The 21,430-nt window shown below is 36.7% G+C and overlaps 1 protein-coding gene, 1 long non-coding RNA gene and 1 pseudogene across 2 annotated transcripts; all 3 read right to left on the reverse strand.

Moving 5' to 3' along the window:
• Positions 1–291: 291 nt before the first annotated feature.
• Positions 292–4,961, reverse strand: LOC133874078 (1-aminocyclopropane-1-carboxylate oxidase homolog 1-like). Its single transcript, XM_062311911.1, has 3 exons — positions 4,318–4,961; positions 1,618–1,939; positions 292–828 (listed from the first exon to the last, which is right to left on the reverse strand). Exons 1-3 carry the CDS (start codon positions 4,857–4,859, stop codon positions 577–579), a joined length of 1,116 nt encoding a protein of 371 aa, XP_062167895.1. The 5' UTR covers positions 4,860–4,961; the 3' UTR covers positions 292–576.
• Positions 4,962–7,256: 2,295 nt separating this feature from the next.
• Positions 7,257–19,976, reverse strand: LOC133874056 (1-aminocyclopropane-1-carboxylate oxidase homolog 1-like; annotated as a pseudogene).
• Positions 14,093–15,342, reverse strand: LOC133874106 (uncharacterized). Its single transcript, XR_009901208.1, has 2 exons — positions 15,097–15,342; positions 14,093–14,647 (listed from the first exon to the last, which is right to left on the reverse strand). It is a non-coding gene; the product is annotated as an uncharacterized LOC133874106 (long non-coding RNA).
• Positions 19,977–21,430: the final 1,454 nt, after the last annotated feature.

Genomic DNA, 21,430 nt, shown 5'->3' on the forward strand with positions numbered 1-21,430 from the left:
TCCTATGTTTCACGCACGGACCAACGACATAAAAATTGATTTCCACTTTGTGCATGACAAAGTGGCATCCAAACAATTGCTTGTAAAATTTATTTCATCTAAAGATCAACTTGCAGATACTTTCACAAAGCCCCTTTCAGTTCCGAAATTCATCATTCTCGAGGACAATCTCAACGTCAATTCTCTCCCGTTGAGCTTGAGGGGGCGTATTATGACACAAGATGATCACAATTCACAAGTCATTTGATAGCAATCAACAATATAACCGTGTGCACCAAGGGAAGAATGAAATAGATAATCAAGGAATAGATATAAGATAAAAATATAGGACTTCAATTACAATTGTTGTACAATAGGTTTACCTGTTATAGATACAATGGCATAATGGCTCTTATACTTTATTAATAACAACACACGACTACTCACCGAAGTGTGGAGCTAGAATATTTATAACTGTATACTTGTTTAGTAAATACGTTATAGAAAAGTGCCAAGTTATTTAGCTCACAAACTAGACGGCAAATTAAAATGGGAAATCTAACTCAGAAACCATTTATTCATATATGTTATCAGAGTTTAGAGCCTGAAATGCGGCAGCAGAGAAGTCCCATCAAGGCCTTTTTCCCAGAAGTACTTGGCATAGTCGCTCACTGTGGTTTCCCTATACTTCGGAGGATTATCTTCTGATAATAACTCCTTGATGGGTCCGTAAAGTTTTGAGGTTGGCCAAGAACCCGTGGAAAAGAAGCTCACCACAGATACTCTGGGCCCGGCCCGGTTTGCCAATACTCTGTGTTCAACGCTTTTAAACCTATCGTTTGTTATAAGCTGAAAAAACCAAAGGGAAAAACATGTAAATTAGCTGCAGCCAAAAATGATCATTCTTGTATAGAGAATCAAAATTGACAAATACAAAAGAAATTTAGCTGGACCACAGCTGAGTTAGTTAGTATCATGTATTTCATTTGCTTCTACATAATATGATCCTTCAAAAGTGCAAGTGAATCGACTTTAGATCTTAATCAATGTGGTGTTGAAATAAACTACTGTTTATATGTGAATTACATTCAACAAATGCAAGTAAAATATATATATAGACACACACACAAGCAAAACAATAAGAGAGCAAAGGATAAATCCGATCAATCCACTATATTAAAACAACAACAAACCACCCTCTCCCATTATGTTCTTATTTTTTTCTCCACGCCTAATGTAGCCACGTAAGTTCGCCTAAACCAAATGGAAATCCTAAAACAAAAAGAATTAATATTTCTTTTGAGTGTCATAGCTTGAAGTGGGTTTTGATAGGTTCTGATCAAGTATACATTGGACCTCTCAGAGTGCCCGTGCACCATCAACATGTAACGTTTGATCGGAAACAGAAGCTATTTGCATGTTCGAAGTCTTTTACTTGGGTGAGCTGAGATCATTATTACATGTATACGAAGTCTCTCACCTACGCCATTTACAGGACCAAATGGTATGTACGTAAAATTAAAGTTTATTGATGATCAATATGAAGTGTCATTACTAAAATTAAATGAAATAAGATGACACAACTATGATCCAAAAACAATACACCCAACCAAACGCAAGAATAACGTGAAGACTTGCCTGTAGAAGATCTCCAATGTTAACCACTAGAGCCCCTGGCACCGGAGGGTTGTCGACCCACTTGTCCTGATGAAGGACTTGGAGGCCACCAATATGGTCTTGTAGAAGAATAGTGAGGAAGGGACCGTCCGCATGCTTGCTTGTGCCCATTGTTAACTCTGGCTGTGGGCAAGCGGGATAGTAATGGCACGCAAGCGACAGACCCTCAGTGCAATCAATGTCAATGAGGTGGTTTGGGTTCAGCCCAAGAGCCTCTGATAATAACCCGAACACTAAAATCCCCAACTTCATCACTTGCTTTGAGTACTGCTCCATTATATCTCTACAGGCGGATATATTAATAAGCGCTTTAGGTGTTCATAACTTCAGATCATTATAGGTCATCCTCCAATCTCGATAGAAAATGAAAAAGAGTGCAAAAGCTACCATTATGAAAGAAAAACGTAATTGGGAGTTGACAAAATTGAGCATTTAATACTTTATGATATCCAAAAAAACAAACAAAAATGATCTGCATGCGGCATCCAGAGCATTTGTATACATCACTATCATTATTAGTGATCAGTTGAAAAATTGTTTAAAAAGTGAAAAAAGCATTTCATGCCATGGTCTACCATTGACCGTTAAAAACTAAAGTCCCTTAATCAATCAGAATTCAAATCAATATGAAGATCTCATCTTCTGATAGGAACCGAAGGACAAGAAGGCCTAATCCAAAGTACCAGGATTAGGTTTGCTTCATTGGATAAGAGATCAGGCCAACTGCTGTTCTGTGTTGATAATTGTTTCGTTTTGCTGAGTATCATTTGGAAATTCAAAATAAGATAGTTTGGATTAGTATGTTAGAATTTTTAGATGGTCATTAAGTTTGAATAAAGGATCAGGTGATCCTTCTATATCAGGGGTCATTGACGAATTTCTACAAATAGATTGTATGCGGTGACTCCTACCCTCAGTGGAGAACTCACTTTTAGTTCAATTCATTTCCTTTTTACTACCACAGCCAATCACAATCGTATTTCCACAACAAGAACCCATCACCATCTCATTCAAAAATGGTGGGTGGATTATTTCCTCACTCAATCCAGTCTAGATGTATGGAATTTATTCTCAAAAGCTGGCTCTTTATGGGTAGCATGGACTGAAGCTAGCTGGTTGAAGGGTAGGAGTTTTTGGACGGTTCCTATTCCAGCTTAATGCTCTTGGAGTTGGAAGAAGATACTCAAACTTTGAGACATAGCCAAGAGGTTCATCCGTTTTAAGGTTGGGAATGGTAATAAGGTGTTCTTGTGGCTGGATCATTGGCATCCTGCAGGCTGCCTTCTAGATAAATTTGATTATAGGATTGTTCATGATTCTGGGTTTTCCCTGCATTCCAAACTAGATATCATTATGAAGAATGGTGCTTGGTTCTAGCCTCATGCCCGTTCAGATGCTCTTGTAGAGGTACAAAGTCAGCTCCATACAGTTGAGATAGGTGCTGCTGATGAGCCAGTGTGGAATTCTCACAGTGGCATCTACGGGTGTTCGGATACCTGGGACAAACTGAGAGAGGTGCATCCGGTAGTCAGGTGGTGGAAGATTGTTTGGTCTCCCACTTCTATCCCTCGTCACTCCTTCACTCTTTGGCTTGTCTTCCGGGATGCTTTGATCACAAAACAACGTATGAGTGGCTGGGGCTATACAGGTCAGATTCTATGTCCTTTCTGCTACGGAGCACAAGAGAGCCGTGATCACCTTTTCTTTAGGTGCAGTTTCAGTCGTCGGATTTGAACTGAAATCATGGCTGATTGCTCCTTTTTCAATGTGCCTTTGGATTGGGAAGATATAGAAGTCTGGTGTTTGAAGGTGATGCAGGGGAAAAGCTTAAAAGCCAGCTTGGGCCGGCTGTGTCTTGGAGCTACTGTGTACCACTTATGGAAGCAAAGAAATGATCTCTTGTACAATAATACTCCACACACTAAGGAAGCAATCCTGACTCGTGTTAGGTGGGAAGCCCAGGCTAGGATCGTAGCAAAAGGGCATTTCAAGCACCTCGGAAATTCTATGAACCTTGTTTCTAAATGGAATCTGCAATCCCTTTTCTAGTTGGTCTGTTTGGATTGAAGGGTTGCTATGTTTCTGAGCTGGGGCTTTTTCTGTGATTCTGTGGTTTTCTATCCCTTATCCTCAGTTAGGTTGGGATAGAGTTAAGTCCTGATGTGATCAAGTGTTGAAAGGAAAATATCTTCTCTATCTGCTTCAGAATATCAAGGTCTAGATGGGGGAGTGAAGACTAAACCGTTGCTAAGGTTCCTCTGTAGTGCTCTTGTTGTAGTTGTCTTCTGGTGTTTGTGGTTGCTGCAGATTTATTTTGTTTTTCTGCTCCGTTGTTTCTGGTTTGTTTGTAGCAGTAAGATGCTATAATAGTTGTGTATCTTTGTGGAGCAGTAGGCTGTTTGTTTGTTATTTGGTTTCCTGGCTAGGGGGTTTCTTTGTCCCTATGCAGGAGTTCTTTCCAGTCTTCACTGGAGTGTGTTTTTTTTTTTTGGATGTTGAGGTTGAGCTTTATAAAGTCTTTTATTCATCAAAAAAATAATAATAATTCAGTTGAGCAAATCAGATGATCAGAAATCCATACAATCTCTAAGGTCGTTTTTTGAATTTAAATGCCTAGTTCTTAACAATAATCCAGGGGATTATATATTGCAAATCACATACCCGCATGCAGCTGGCAAGTCTTCTACCTTTGGGGGATTAGGTGCCATTAGACAATAAAATGTATCCCTCCAATTAGTCACCGGAGCGCTATACAGATCAAAGTTGCTGTTATACACCCACGGTCTCTTGCGGTCACGCGAATACAACTCTTTCTTCACTTGAGTATCTTGCTCATGAAACCTACGCACGCCTTCCTTCATCTCCTCCAAAACACTCACAGGGATCCCATGATTGACCAGCTGAAAGAAACCCCACGTCTCCGATGCATCACGAATGCTTTCAACAATTTTCTTGCGTTTTATTACATCTTTCTCGATGCCTTGGAGATCTATGACAGGAATACTAAACTGGGTGTCACCAGAAGCAGAGACGTTGTCAAAGTCATCCGGTGTATTATAGAATATACGAGGGATCTCAGTAACCCCTGCATCCACTAGTCCTTTAACGCCGAGCTTTGTGTCATCAAAAGCCTTCAACTCACTTGCTCTATCATAGTCTGGCTTGAGCGTCGCCGGAACATCATCTCTGCCGGTAACGACCATTTTGGTTCTTTTGTGAAGAAACCGTGGAAGTTCTGCTCAAATGGGCCTCATTATGTTATGCTAATTCAAAAGAAGATATTTGACCAAAATTGTAAAGAAAGCAACTTGACAAGGATATGCACCCACTACCTAGAAGCCCTTCCGAACGCCCCATTAGATTTTATCAAACACGAGGAAAAATTGTCGGCTCCCTATTGACTTTTAGTGCTTCACTATTGCAGAGTAAATTAAATCTGGACAAAATTCTTACGTCGTGTAGCAGAGAAAAATGCTATAGTTATCTCCCCGGCTGATGATCGAGTCAACTAATGAATAATGATAATATAAAATAAGAGGTGGGCATAGAAGAATGAATGTGTGCCACAGTTGTGCCCCCCTAGCTTCTAGATGGAATGAAATGAGGGTATGCCGGGCTCAAATAGCTCAATCCAGCTAATCCAGCAGTATGTCGTAACTCTTCTGGTACAGTAATCAAAGCTATTTCTGTCATCAACCCCTCTTGTGACCCTACTTATGGTGAGGCCTTAGCAGCTCCTCGTGCTTCCTCTTTGTCAGCATCTCTCAAGCTCTCCTCTTTCACTTTAGAAGGAGATTCTCAAGTGGTGATTTCAGCTCTCCAGCAGCCTTCTTTTGTACAAGACTGAAAAAATGTGGATCTTATTACAGAATCAATTTCTTTACTTCCTCCTTCCTCCTCTTGGATGGCTAGAAAAGTTTACAGAAGTGCAAACTTCTGCACCCATCACGTGGCATATTAGGCCACAACTAGATCTCACTCTAGCTGCATTCCCAAGTGGCATGACTTTTATATTCATTATTGAATTTGACATGAATTATTTTTGAATTTTGATTTAATTGTAATTTTAAAATTCATGTTACATTTGAGAATAAATAAAGTATATGAGACTTACATTTAATATTATTCTAAAAAGAATTGGGTTTAGTCGTAAATGTCATTGTTACTGGCTTTTTTACAAATTGTCGCGATATTTTTTTTATCAAATAGCTGCAATTCACAAAGAACACCACGAAATTGACTCATTTATTTTGGCGTTTTCTTAAAAAGTCGCTAAATTGGTTAGTTTATAAGGGTGTTTTCTTTAAAACTCCGCAAAATATGCATATCTATTATTGCATTCTACGGGAAATGTCACTTAATTCAAAACATGTAACGGGCTACTTTATAGTGTGTGTGTGTATGTGTAATATTAAAATATGTATAAAATATATTTTGTGTGTGTGTAATGTCCAAAGCATTATTTGAGTGTTTAAAATATAAATTAAATTAAATAAATGATTAGAGTTAGTAAAATGGTAAGAAAATACTTTGAATGCTTAGAAAACGTGTAAAAACGAGTTTTGGGAAGTCGTGTTCGGACATGCATAGGACGGAGTCAGGACGCAAGTTCTAGAGAGTGAAAATCCACTCCCTGGAAGTCCTGTCCGGACAGGCATAGGACATAGACAGGATAAGATTATCACCATCTGAACTCACACTCATTCTTGATCCCTTGAGGCACAAGATTATCATCAGCTTCATCAACGATTCTAAAGGCCAAGCTCACACTCAGATTTTAGTGTTGTCCCCGGTAGATATGGTTCAAGCCAAATAAAAAAAAAATAAAAAAAATAAAAAAATAAAAAAAAAAAATTCCTTTCTTCTCCAAACGAAAAGCCCAAACCACTATTCCAATAATAGCCGAATATAGTACATTATCCTAGGAAAGCAGATGATTCAAAGGAGAAACCAAAAGATAGGCTTTGAAGTTAAAGAGTCAAGCTTTCACCTTGAGTTTGAGAGATGATGTTAGAATATTTTATATTAAGACTATTTTCTATTTCCTTGTAGGTTTATTATCTTCCTTATTTAGTCTAAGATTTCTTGTTCACTACTCCTAACCTCAATAAATAGAGATCATTGTACTATGGTTTATAATATACTTCAATATAGTCGAGATATAGCCCTAATCTTTCATCACTTTTCTCTTTCTGCTTTTGCTCTTGCTCTTGCTCTTTGATATTATATATCTCTACATTTTAATATCTCCTTTTTGTCCATTCCTCAATATGTTTCCAATAATCGAAAACTACACTGACCTTAGCTCAAAACTTTATGCTTACTTGGTCTAATATCAAAGTTATTTTTTTAAGCTCATTTGTTCTTTACTTTTATTTAGTAATTACTAACTGAAGTATCACAGGGGGAGTTTTGGGTTTCTAGGATAGAAGCGCCTGACAAAATGAGAACCCGAAAAGCTTGTTAATGGTGTTTAGCTTGGTTAAGCATAAGGGTTTTTTTTTTTTTTTTGGGTCAATTACAGAAATTACAATAGTATAGTAGATCAACTTCATTGAAAGTAAATTCTTTTGATAATATACCAATTAACCACAAGAAGATTGAGAAGTCATCGCTTCAAGACCCATTTATTTAAGGCTACATAATAGTAAAGATTTGATTTGGCCTTCAAACAAGGCACATAAACATCACTACTCAAGCTTCATTAGCATATGGTAAATGCGTTATAGAAAGTGACACATTACGGCCACAAACCATCTATCCATCTCTAATTCTATATTATCGGAGTTTAGAGCTTGAAATGCAGCAGCGCAGAAGTCCCATCAAGGCCTTTTCCTACGTAGTACGCAACATAGTCACTTATTGTGGTTTCTCTATACTTTGGAGGATCATCTGCCGATAACAACTCCTTAATGGGTCCGTAAAGTTTTGTAGTTGGCTGAAAACCTGTGGAAAAAAAGCTCGCCACAGATACTCTTGGCCCTACTCGGTTTGCCAATACTCTGTGTTCAACACTTTTAAACCTATTGTTTGTTATAAGCTGGAAAAACCAAAAGGAAAAACATGTAAATTACTGCAGCAAAAAAGGATCATTCTTGATTTTAGAGCATCAAAATTGACAAATACAAAATAAATTAGTATCATGTATCATGTATTTCATTTGCAAGTGAGTCGACTTTTGATCTTAATCAATGTGGTGAGTTGAGCTAAACTATTGTCTATATCTGAATTACATTCAACAAATGCAACTAAAAGAAATAATATATACGTAGTGCAAAAAGACCACAATTATGATAAATAAGACAAAACAATTTGTAAAAGTACCATTAATGAATAATGGGCTAGATTATAGTGGATTGGGCTTAGTTTAATAAAGCCCATAACATGTAATAGTATCTTTAGTGATAATGGGCTTGGGCTATGTGTCTATAAAGGCTAATAGTCTAATTGTAGAAAGGATCGGATTAGTGATTGGTGAATTGGACGCTGAGCATCTCGAATGCTCTAAGGAGACCGGACATCTCGAAGGGTCCAATTTCATTATTGATTTCAATATAGATTTCGTTTCATCAATTCTGAAAATTTCTTCCATTATTACATCAATTCTCCAATTCACCAATCACTAATCCCATTTCTACAATTAGACTATCTGCCTTTATATACACATAGCCCAGACCCATTATCACGAAAGGTACTATTACATGATTTGGGCTTTACTAAACTAAGCCAAGCCCATTATTCATCAATGGTATTGTTACACAATCACACACAATAACATCAAGATTTACATGGTTCTCTCAATATGAGGTATTTCTACGATCACGAAAAAAAAAATTTTAAAAAAAAACAAATAAAAAAAAAATCCCTATCAAAGATGGAATCAAAAATTGTGAAAAAAAAATTCACTCCAAACCCAAAAATTCAAATCACACTAGCACACAATAAAAATTATTTCCCAAATGAAAATATAAAAGAAAAGAATAAAAAATTTCTCTTTTATTGGAACAAACGGCGGATTTGTTTCTCTTTGTTCACTCTCACATTCCACTATTTTATTTTCTCTCTTCTATTGGCTCCTCCAAAACCAAGAAAAAACATATTGCAGCGCTCTCTGATTTCACGTTTTTGCATGGCTTCCAAGAAGAGAAGTAAACCTCTTTTTATTGCTCCTAATTAAAGTCGATCAAACTAGCAATACGAAATCAATACTAATTTGGTTCAAAGTCGGTGAAATAAAGGAAGACCACTCCTTTTTAGGAGTTACGACTAACATGGACACTACTATCTTGAATTCAAGTCACGTCCAACAAATCTATACTTTGATTTGAATTTCATCAAGTTTAACAATACAAATCTTTTTTAGATATATTCACCAAAGCCCATAAGGGCAATCACAATCCACAAGTACACTCAAGTTCATGCATCTCTTGAACTTTAGCATGAGACCTGGTTTAGACAAAATACCACACTTCTCTACAATCTCGTTGGCCACAATGCTTTCTTGGCTCTCATACCACTTATTGTGCAAAAGACCAAAATTACGGTAAATAAGATAAGACAATCACACATAATAACACCAAGATTTACGTGGTTTCCTCAATGTGAGGTCAGTATGTCCACAAACGAAGACGGTGAAATAAAGGAAAACCACTCTTTTTTGGAAGAGTTATGGAGTCTCCTCCGGCTGGGCCCCACCATCTTGAATTCAAGTCTCCTCCGAGTGGTGGTAACTCCTACCCCTCTTAGGGCTATGGAGTGTTTTTTTTGTCCCTCCATGGTGTGTACCAGTGGAGGTTAGGTTTTCTCCTAGCCTTTAGGGTTGTGGAGCATTTGTTCTTCCCAGTAGATTCGGTGGTGGCTACTATTCCCATAGTTCTCTTAGGGCTTTGGAGATTTGTGTTTTTGTTCTTTGGTTATTTTTCTTATTGTTCTGATAGGAAGGTTCTCTTCGAGACGTCTGGTGGGTGACGCTGCTTTGGTTCATGTCACCGACGAAAGGCTGGCCGAATTTTCATCTTCATCTCTTTTTTTTGAAGCCAGATCTACGCTCTTTCACCTACTTCTGTGAGACACGCGCCCCTCAGTTGCGTTCATCATCATCTTCCGGTCTTATCGTCGTTTGAATCGGTTGTGCGGGTCATCAATGACCGAAGCGTGACCATCACGCGCCAGGGTTCCGTTTCTTCTTGGACCTCTCATGATGGCCACGCTCTACCTTTTCTAGTCGTGTAGGGGTGGCGCCAGGGGCTGTTGTGACCGATCTGCTGCGGGTGAATCCGGGGACTGCGCGTGTCCTACACGCACCGTTTTTCCGGCGAAGACAGTATCATTTGCCTCCGGCTTTGGTTGAATTTTTCTGTCTATTGTGTTATGTATTTCCTTTGTTTCTCCATTCACTGTCTGCCTTTGTACTGCTCAATTTTTACTATAATATCTATTGGCTTGTAGCTAGATCGGCCCTCTTTTATTTTTAGAGTGTGCGTTATTGTATAGATAGGCTCAAATGCTATTCTTGTAAGGTTTGCATGTGTTCTGCCTAGGCAACTATGTTTTTAAGTCAGATCCTTCTGGCTTAAAGTGTAGGAGTGTCTTATCCCTCTAATCTCAAGTTGTAAGCCTTCGGGCCCTTTGGGCTTTGTCAGTAATATATGATAGGACATGCTACATGTTTGAAAAAAAAAGTACACATTCCCTAACGTGTCATTAAAAACCACCATTAGATTTTGAATAGATCAGTATTAAATTTTTTTATTCAATAGTAATTTTAACTGTCATGTAATGAGTATGAACTTAAAAAGTGTGAAAATTAAAATAAGAATGTGTAGCATTTCTGTTTTCCTATATTTTTCACCACGACTAATGTAGCCACATAAGTTCGCCTAAACTAGATCGACAATGGTTATGATTCCATCAAAAATTAATTGTCTAACATACTCATGTCTTAGTTAGGCTTATGTGTCTAGACTTTCCATTGTATACTTTACTATAAGCTCTAGACATTGTAGCTTCACTATCGCAATGCAAGGAAATGGCTGACATAGGTTGTGGCCACAAATTTATGTCTAATAACATATTCCTAAGCCATTCTGCCTCTTTTCTTGCCACTGTCAATGCTATAAATTCTGATTTCATTGTAGAATACGAAATACACGTCTGCTTCTTTGATGCCCAAGAAATGGCACCTCCACCAAGGGTAAATACCCAACCAGACGTAGACTTATTGTCACTTATGCTAGTAATTCAACTAGCATCTAAATACCATTTTAGTATAGCTGGAAACTTTGAATAAAACAATCATAAATTGATGGGTTTTTTCAAATACCCAAAGACTCTGCCGATTGCTTTCCAATGATTTATACTAGGATAACTAGTATATCTAGAAAGTCTGCACACTGCAAAAGCAATATCTGGTCTGGTACAATGCATGTCATACATCATGCTACTAATTGCACTAGCATACTCAAGCTGTGCTATTGCCCTTCCAGAATTATCATTTAATTTTATACTAGAATCAAAGGGTATATTTGCTTATTTTATTTGAAGATGTTTGAATTTAAGAAGCAATTTCTCAATATAATGAGATTGAAATAGTGCATAACCCCCACTATGTTTCTTTACTTTAATTCCTAAAACAATATCTACTTTATTTAGATCTTTCATCTTAAACATTGAAGTAAGATACTTTTTAGTTTCACATACACCTTTCATATTAGTTCCAAAAATTAGCATGTCATCAACATAAAGGCAAACAATGACACCATAATCTTTTGCGAATTTTGAATAAATACACTTGTCAGCTCCATTATGTTTGAAACCATTAGATAAAATAACAGTATCAAACTTTTCGTGTCATTGTTTGGGTGCTTGTTTCAACCCATATAATGACTTAATTAATTTACAGACTTTTTTTTTTTTTCATTTTTAGGCAGAAAAACCCTTCTGGTTATTCCATGTATACTTCCTCATCGAGATCACCATTTAAGAAAGCAGTTTTTACATCCATTTGATGCACATACAAATCATATATAGATTCAAGAGCCATAAAGCCATAAGAACACAAATAGATGTGATCTTTGCTACAGGTGCATTGGTATCAAAATAATCTATACCCTCATTTTGTCTAAAGCCTTTTGCAGCTAACCTTACCTTAAAGGTTTGAATTGATCTATCAGAATTATATTTCCTTCTAAATACCCATTTACAACCAATAGGTTTTGAACCTAGAGGTAGATCCACTAGTATCCAAGTATTATTTGATAATATTGAATCCATTTCATCATTTACAACTTTTCAGAAGGCTGCATCTCTAGAAGTCATAGCTTCAATAAAACTTTTTGGATCATCCTCTGTGTTAAGTGCAATAGGTATTTTATTAAGGATTATATCCATATTTCCTTTTACAAGGAAAACTATAGCTTGGAATGAAATAAAATCAAGACCAAAATTCTTTTCTTTTTTAACTCTCTGACTCTTCCTTTGTTCTATTGGCAAATCTGTAACTAATCTCTTATCATTGTTAAGAGAAGTACTAGGATAAGAGTCAGATACTTGTGTTTGATTAGGTTCTGAAATATATTTAGAATCATAGTTGAACTTATTTTCAATAAATTCAACATCCATTGATTTCACTATGACATTAGAGCTTAAGTCTAATAAGTCTATATGCCTTGGAATTTTCAGCATAACCTACAAACACACTTTTGATTGCTCTTGATCCTAATTTAGTTCTTTATGGATCAGGAACTCTGTGAAAGGCCAAACACCGCCACACTCTAAGATAATCCAGGTTTGGTTTTCTGTCGTTCCATAACTCATACGATGACACTTACATTTTAATAGAAGACACTCTATTATGCATATGGCATGCTGTAAGTAGTGTCTCTCCCCATAAATTAAAATGTAACTTTGCACTTAAGATCATGGAATTAACCATGTCTACAAGTGTCCTATTTTTTCTTTCAACCAAACCATTCCGTTGTGGTGTGTAAGGTGCAAACTTTTGGTGCACAATTTCATGTTCTTCACAAAAAGCAGAAAATTCATGTGGAAAGTATTCTCCACCTCTATCAGTTCTAAGAAATTTTATTTTCTTCTCCTTTTTATTTTCTACTTCATATTTGTAATGTTTGAACATGCCAAAGGCCTCATCTTTAATATTTATATTGTAACTGCTGTCAGTTACATGAAATGAAATGTTATGACTTTTCATATGTGCCCCTTCAACATTTATAAATATAATCTTTCTCCTCCGATTTTATCATCCAGTTTTTCATTCTCAATTTTAGAAATTCACAACTGAAATTGTAGGAATTCTACAGAATTGCTATCTATAGAATTTATAGCTTTGTTGTATCCTGAAGGCGATTTGCTAGCAACTTATTAGCAAACTCATTCAGAGTGGGGGCAAATATCGTCTTAAAGATAGCAATTCATCGTGCCTCAAAGCTATCTTTTTGTTTCAGATTTTTGTTCTTTCTCACATAATATTTTGGTAACAATTTCAGTGTTTTTGTTTTTATTCTTCTTCTTATAACCTTATATTTCTAACTTAAGTAGTAACTTGACAAACCTTTTTACCAAAGGTTTATCTCCAAAATTGGTAAGGGTAACATCTATTGGAATGTGACTAAAACTCTTTCAAAAGAATCACCAATAATGGTAACCCAACTTTTTTTTTTAAGATCTATTCTTATAAAAGGTTTAATAGGTAATAACAAGTTATTAATAAGTGATTAGTTTAGCACTGGAATAATTAAGTCTCATTCAGGATGGATCAGTGCTGATTGTTATGATTTCGAAGGATGAGTTGCACTCCTAATGAAGTTCAAATCTAGAAACAAATGTCTTAGTAACAGGGACATAAAAGGAACTTCACATAGGAACATAGAAGTGGTGCCGCTTCAAACAAGAGTTGAAGTTTACTCTTGTAAATGCTCATTAAATTGAGATGTAGCACAAGGCCATAATAGTGTTAACAATTATGAATTTCTTACGTGAATTAGATAGTTTCATGTGTATGTTATTTCCGGTTATGAATTATAAAAGTTTTGGTTTAAGCTTAGGCCACCACTAACTTTCTCATAACTTTGAAATGACTATACTAAGAGAAGATTTAAGTCGAAAGATACCATCTTGTATGCATGATAATATCAATACTAAAGTTGAGAATTAAATATCACAATCTAAGTGGGAGATTTTTATATATTATTATCAGATTGTAATATTATAAGTGTGATTTGGTGGCTAAGTGGTTTAACAATTTTTTATTATCTTGAAGAGCTGGCATTTAATTTGAATCTTATGATCAGCAAAATGTTGGTTTTGATGTATTTATTGACTAAAATGTTTCAACAGCAATTATGCGGTTGTGAGGATTCGAACTCCAGCTTTTCAAGATAATAAAAAACTGTTAAACCACTTAGCCACCAAATCACACTTATAATATTACAATCTAACAATAATATATAACAAAAGGAAGTACTCCTAAAACAAAAAGAATAAATATTTCTTTTGAGAGTGTCATAACTTAATAGCCACCAAAAAAATTTACCCATTATTAGTGGGTTTTGATAGGTTCTAATCAGGTATGGGTTGCACCATCAACATGTAATGTGTGAGTTTTCTCTCAAACCACCAAGTTGGCTATGCACCGGTTCCACCCCCACTGAGCCGGCTTTGCACCGGATTTATCTCTCCCTTTTCCTGCTTTCTTCTTGCTTTCCTCCAACCAACAGGGTTGTTTTGGCCTATCCCCCTTCATCCACCATGTCTTTGGAGTTTGGATTTGGTTCTTTGGATTTAAATCTGCTCACTGTCATCCTCTCTCTCAAGACATGCTCCTCAGCAATGGGTACGCCAGAGTCTCTGGAGTCCATCGGTGGTCTTCCCCATCTCCTCCGTCGCCTGGAAGATGGTACGTGCTTCTCACGCACCAGCAAGCTCATGGACTCAACCGGCCCGTGGAGCCTCCGACAGCACCCTCCTCCACTTTCTGCAACAACCCCCGGTGGTTCAGGACGATTCCGCCATTTCCTACAGCTGGGAGGCTGTCCCTGGGCGGCGCGTGGTTCTCACGCACCAACCAGGAAGGCTCCCACCCTGCCAGACTTACTGCTGCTGTTTTTGTATTTGTTTATTTGTATTACTGGGCGTATTTGTTGTATCTCTCTCCCCTTGTTTACTCTTATTTTGGTGTTTTGGTCCATGTGACTAAATACACATGTCAAATCACCTTCAATGGTGACCCCGACTTTGTGGCATCCGTGCCTCGAGCCAAAGGACCCGCATCTTTGGAAGCATTGCTTCTATATACTTTCGTTCTTAGATTTCTTTTTGGGTTGCCCAGGCCCTATTATCTTTTCTCTTTCTTCTTGTAATTTGTTTCTTATGTATCTAACAAAAAAAACATGTAGTGTGTGACAGGAAATAGAAGCTATTTACATGTTCGAAGTCTTTTACTTGGGTGAGCTATAGCCTGAGATCATGATTATACTGCACCAGAACAACCTCTGGCCCATGGCTTCAAATCCCGAGTCCTAATCTCTCAAAATAAGCTCATGTGGAAGCGCCCAGCCGTCTATGCCATTTATAGGACCGCATGGTGTCACAAGTACGAAATTAAATTTAAAGTTATTTTATGAATATGAAGTATCATGACTAAAATTAAATAAAATAAGGTGTCACAAGAGAAGACTTGCCTGTAGAAGATCTCCAATGTTAACCACTAGAGACCCTGGCACCGGAGGGATGTCGACCCACTTGTCATGGTAAAAAACTTGGAGGCCACCAATATGGTCTTGTAGAAGAATAGTGAGGAAGTCATTGTCCGCATGCTTGCTTGTGCCCAATGTTAACTCTGGCTGTGGGCAAGCGGGATAGTAATGGCACTGAACTGCAAGCCCCTCAGTGCAATCAATCTCATTTAGGTGGTTTAGGTTCAGCCCAAGCGCCTCTGATAATAACTCGAACAATAAAATCCCCAACTTCATCACTAGCTTCGAGAACTGCTCCAGTATATCTCTACAGGCATATATATATATAATATTAATAAGCGCATTAGGTGGTCATTAAGTTTGAATCAAGGATCAGTTGATCCTTCAATAAAATGAGATGAGCTAGGTCCATCAGGTGTCATTGAGGAATTTCTACAAACAGATTGTATGCGGTGACTCATGCCCTGAGTTTAGAGTGAATTTTAAATTCAATCCATTTCCTTTATATAACCACAGCCAATCACAATCGTATTTTGACAGCAAGAACCCATCACCATCTCATTCAAAAATGATGGGTGAATTATTTCAATATTTCCCAACTCAATCTAGTCTAGATGTGTAGAAATATTTGATGGATAAATAATATGAGTGAGAAAGAGAACCGACGCGGAAAGAGAAAGAGACTGATGATAGATTAGGAGTAATTTTAGACATCATATTCTTGTTCCTCTTGTATCCCTCTAATAATGATGTGCATTTTAAAATTATCATTGGACTTGTACTTAATCATTATTGATCAAATAATGATTTTAAAAGCCACATCATTATTAGAGGAATACAAGAGGAACATGGATATGATGTCTAGAATTACTCGAAGAACTAGAGTCTATAAAACAAAGTAATGCTACAAGGAGGTCCTCCTTTGTCTTTGTAACGCCCCGCTTTTACAAAAAGCGTAAGTGAAAATTTTTCGATTTTCACGTGACATTACTAACTCATCAGAGTTATAAATTAGCAGCGGAATATAATTTTTCTTTAACAATGACACATCAGAGCTGACTAGATAATCTCAATATATAAAAATAATAACCTTTTGTTCTTATATAATAATTACATCCAAAATAATAACATATGTGCCAAATGCGGCACTTAATAAATACATAATTATTGTCTTCTCCAACATAACAAATATTTCATATAAAAATAATTATTCCAATAGTCTTGACCTTTGATCCACCCTGCAAAAACTCGCATGAGATTGCAGTTATCACCACAATCTCATGCTGTGGTCAAGTGAGTCAACAGTCCTTGACCACAGTGAAATACTGCATTATTTAAAAGTATACTAAGCAATCAAATGATGACAGTTTATATAAATACATGCACAACCTTGTATACTTCTTACTTTAACCTTAATTGAACCTATGTTCCATCAATTTGAAGCCTATGCTTTGCTTATTATGAGCCTATGCTCCGTTAGATTGAAGCCTATGCTTCTTTCATTATGAGCCTATGCTCAATGCTTACTAATAGAAGCCTATGCTTCATTAAATCTCTCAGGGGCCTATGCTCCTTCTGGTGGCCTATGCTCACCCGATTTGTTATTAATCCTTCAACCTTTGGTTTATCCGTCAGTCTTATCAGTGAATTGATGCCTTAGTACCTAAACTTTGGTTTACCCGCTGGTCTAGTCAATTACTTGACACCTTGGTTTGTAAACTTCAGTTCATCTGTTGGTCTCCTCAATCACTGACGCCTTGGTACCTAAACCTCCAGTCTTTTTATTAACCCATTTATAATTCAGATTATGCAAACATCATATACATAATTCCAACCAGAGCATGTTAAACATATAAAATGTCAAACCATATGCATACAATTAAATAAAGCAGACTTCAACACAATCAAAAACCACAACACGTATCATCCTCAGTGAGTAAGAAATACTCACAGCAATTCTTCTGGCTTCAAGAAATGTTTACAGATATAATCACTGCAATATAATTTAATACAGACAATATTAAATTAGCATAATTCACTAAATATACATTTTAATCCTATTTAAATATTATCTCCTATTTTCGCTTGAACATTACAACAACATATAAAATTGATTAATTATAATGCCACATATTTCATGTGGGCATTATAACATCATTTATAGATAATGATCAAAACACCAATTTTAGTTAAAATGACATTATAAAAGCTTTAACATTAAAAATCATACATATTTATTTTTATATCAAATAAACATAAAAACCTTATTTTATTCTTATAAAATCCGGACAAAATAACAGCACTAGTATTAATAACGCCTAAAATACTTTAAAATATTTTAAAACAATTGGGCGGTGTAACGATGCTTTTATAAAAATATTTATTTATTAATTAAATACTCCGCTTGAACCTGATTTAAAACCAACATTAAAATGTTAGATACTTAAAATAATAAGAACTGTAAAATCACATAACATTAAAACAAGACTAATAAATCAAAGTCTTTCCAAATATCTCAAAATACAATTTTGAAATATTAAAGAGTCCCTTTATTCCATTACTTAGACAAAAAGTAGTGATAGATTTATATATCATCTAGCCTTATTTTCCTTATAAGTGACGAGAGTAATTAAGAAAAGATAAAAAAATAAAGAGGGAAAAGAGAAAGAGATGGGTCCACGTATAATGTAGAGAGTTCCAGTTCCTACCTTCATTTATTTCTATTTCTCTTCTTTCTTTTGCTACTTTTTATCTTTTTCCTCTTTATATATATATATATATGTGTGTGTGTGTTGACCGAGAGAGTGTAGGGAGAAGACTTACAAAAGAAAAGTTTCTAGAAGCTTTCTCCACCTTTAGTTTCTTATCTTTTTCACTTCCTCTTGTTTCTTTCTTGTTGCTGGCCGTGTGATGAGGGAGAGGGCTGGAGAGGATTTTTCCTCTATTACGAAGCAGAGAGGGACAGCAAGAGAGAGCAGTTTCGGCAAGGGAAATTCTGCATCTCTTTGCGGCAATAGAAAAACGGATGAAAGAAGAAAGAAAAGAGGAGAAGTGTGCGAATTGAAAGGTGGGATGTACCTATATTTATGGTGAAATGGGTGGCTAGGATGACTTGGATCAAAACTGATCCAAGAGCTGCAAATCAAACTTGGGCAGCAAGCTTAGAGATGAGATATTATTCGGAAATCTTTGACGCGGTAGAAGCTGGATATGAAAATCATATATATATATAATGATTACTTTAGATAAGAATCAAAAGGAGAGGAGAAGAACGTGGAAAGGGAGCTGCACCTGGCCTTGGCGAATTTTGGACGGTCGGATGCATTTTGGGATTGAGTGATCAAGAGTTGGGAAGATGGCAGGTGCTAGATGAACTGGGCGATGACTCATGAACATGCTAAAAAATCTGATATCTCTAACTAACTATTAGTTGGCTTTTACTTGGTTTCTAACTATTGCCTTGATTCGCTTTCTAATTAAACTGGGCAGTATCAACGTGTAAGGAGAATGGGCTGGGCTGGGCTAACATGGGCTTGGCTGAGTTTTTATAGAAATTGAAATGGGCCCACAAAATACATAATTGAATTTTCGTCTTATTCAGAGGTATAATTTTTTGCGGTTGTTTTTGGGTACTAAATGGAGTCATATGGTGAAGGAAAATGTTAGATTTACAACACTAATACAACAACTGTACAACAATCTCTCACATGAGGGTGGGTCCCACATACTGGGGCTCACCCTCATGTGAGGGGTTGTTGTGCAGTTGTTGTATTGGTGTTGTACAAGAATCAAATTTCGTTAGTGAATTTCACTCACATGAGTCCCACGCTATGTGTCTTGTGTTGTACAAATGTTATGCAAGTGTGTTACGAAAAATATTTCCTATTGCAAATCACATACCTGCATGCAACTGGCAAGTCTTCAGCCTTTGGGGGATCAGGTGCCATTCGACAATAAAATGTATCCCTCCAATTAGACGCCGGTGCGCTATACAGATCAAAGTTGCTGTTATACACCACCGGTCTCTTGGGGTCGCGTATACAACTCTTTCGTCACTTGAGTATCTTGCTCAGGAAACTTATGCACCCCTTCCTTCATCCCCTCCAAAACACTCAAAGGGATCCCATGATTGACCAGCTGAAAGAAACCCCACGTCTCCGACGCATCACGAATGCTTTCGACAATCTTCTTGCGTTTTCTTACATCTTTGTCGATTCCCTGGAGATCTATGACAGGGATATCAAACAGGGTGTCACCAGAAGCTGAGACGTTGTCAGTGTCATGCGGTGGGTGATAGAATATACGAGGGATCTCAGTAACCCCAGCATCCACTAGTCCTTTAACGCCGAGCTTTGTGTCATCAAAAGCCTTCAACTCACTTGCCCTATTATAGTCTGGCTTGAGCGTTGCCGGAACTTCATCTCTGCTGGTAACGACCATTTTGGTTCTTGGGTGATGAAACCGGGAGGAAGTTCTGCTCAAATGGGCCTCATTATGTTTTGCTAATACAAAAGAAGATATGTGACCAGAAATGTAAAGAAAGCAACTTGACAAGGATATGCACCCACTAGAAGCCCTTCCGAAACGCCCCATTTGATTTTATCAAACACGAGGAAAGATTGTCGGCACTTGGCTCCCTGTTGACTACTTTTAGTCCTTCACTATTGCGGAGTAAAATCTGGACAAAATTCTTACGTCGTGAAGCAGACAAAAATTCTATGGTTATCTTCCCGGCTGATCATCGAGTCAAGTAATGATAATATAAAATAAGAGGTGGGGATAGAAGAATGAATGTGTGCCACAGTTGTGCCCCACCTTCTAGATGGAATGAAATGAGGGTATGCCGTGCTAAAATTGCTCAATCCATGCCAGCACATCCAGCAGTATGTCGTGACTCTTCTGATTCAGTAATCAAAGTTATTTGTGTCATCAACTCCTCTTGTGACCCTACTTATGGTGAGGCCTTAGCAGCTCCTCTTGCTTCCTCTTTGTCAGCATCTCTCAAGCTCGCCTCTTTCACTTTAGAAGGAGATTTTCAAGTCGTGATTTCAGTTCTCCAGCAGCCTTCTTAATTTGTACAAGTCCGGAAAATTGTGGATCGGATCTTATTACAGAATCGATTTCTTTACTTTCTCCTTCCTCCTCTTGGATAGCTAGGAAAGTTCACAGAAAGGCAAACTTCTGCGCCCATTATGTGGTATATTGGGCCGCGGCTAGATCTCACTCTGTTGCATTCCCACCTATTTTCCTCCTCCCCACTCTTTCCCATTGTGCAGTGGTAAAGATCCACCCCCTATTTTATGGCTTAGCCTCTGTTATGGCTAAGGTCCTTTTATTGTTTTCTCTTGTTTCTTTGAATGTGCTTAAAAAAAAAAAAAAAAAAAAAAAAAAAAAAAAAAAAAAAAAAAAAACCTAGTCGAATTCTCTTCGCCATTCACTCTAAAATTCTCAAAACATGGCATGACTTTTATATTTATTATTGAATTTGACATGAATTACTTTTGAATTTTGATTCAATTGTAATTTTAAAATTCATGAGGATAAATAAAGAAATTAATTTTGAATTTTGATTCAATTGTAATTTTAAAATTCATGTTATATTTGAGGATAAATAAAGAATATGAGTCTTACATTTAATATTATTCTAAAAAGAATTGGGTTTAGTGGCATTTTTTAAAAATAGGTGGTCGCAAAAACGACGGTAAATGTCATTGTTACCGACTTTTTTACAAATTGCCTCTATTTTTTTTTATCAAATAGCAGCGATTCACAGAGAACACCACAAAATTGATTCCTTTATTGTAGCGTTTTCTTCAAATGTCGCTAAAGTGGTTAGTTTATAGGGGTGTTTTCTTTAAAACTCCGCCAAATCTGCATATCTGTAATTGCATTCTATGGGAAACGTCACTTAATTCAAACATGCAGCAGGCTACTTGATAGTGTGTATATATATATATATATATATATATATATATATATATATATATATATATATATATATATATATATATATGGGTGTGTGTAATATTAAAATATGTAAATGGCAAAAAAACACCTTGAAT

This window comes from Alnus glutinosa, chromosome 1 (assembly GCF_958979055.1).
Source record: "Alnus glutinosa chromosome 1, dhAlnGlut1.1, whole genome shotgun sequence".
NCBI classification, from domain to species: Eukaryota; Viridiplantae; Streptophyta; class Magnoliopsida; order Fagales; family Betulaceae; genus Alnus; species Alnus glutinosa.

Bases quoted from the DNA above. Each gene is read 5' to 3' on its own strand.
- LOC133874078 (XM_062311911.1), bottom strand. From the start codon at position 4,859: ATGGTCGTTACCGGCAGAGATGATGTTCCGGCGACGCTCAAGCCAGAC. The intron at 1,940-4,317 runs GTATGTGATTTG...ATCCGCCTGTAG, and splicing joins GACTTGCCAGCTGCATGCGG to AGATATAATGGAGCAGTACT. The intron at 829-1,617 runs GCAAGTCTTCAC...TGGTTTTTTCAG, and splicing joins ACATTGGAGATCTTCTACAG to CTTATAACAAACGATAGGTT.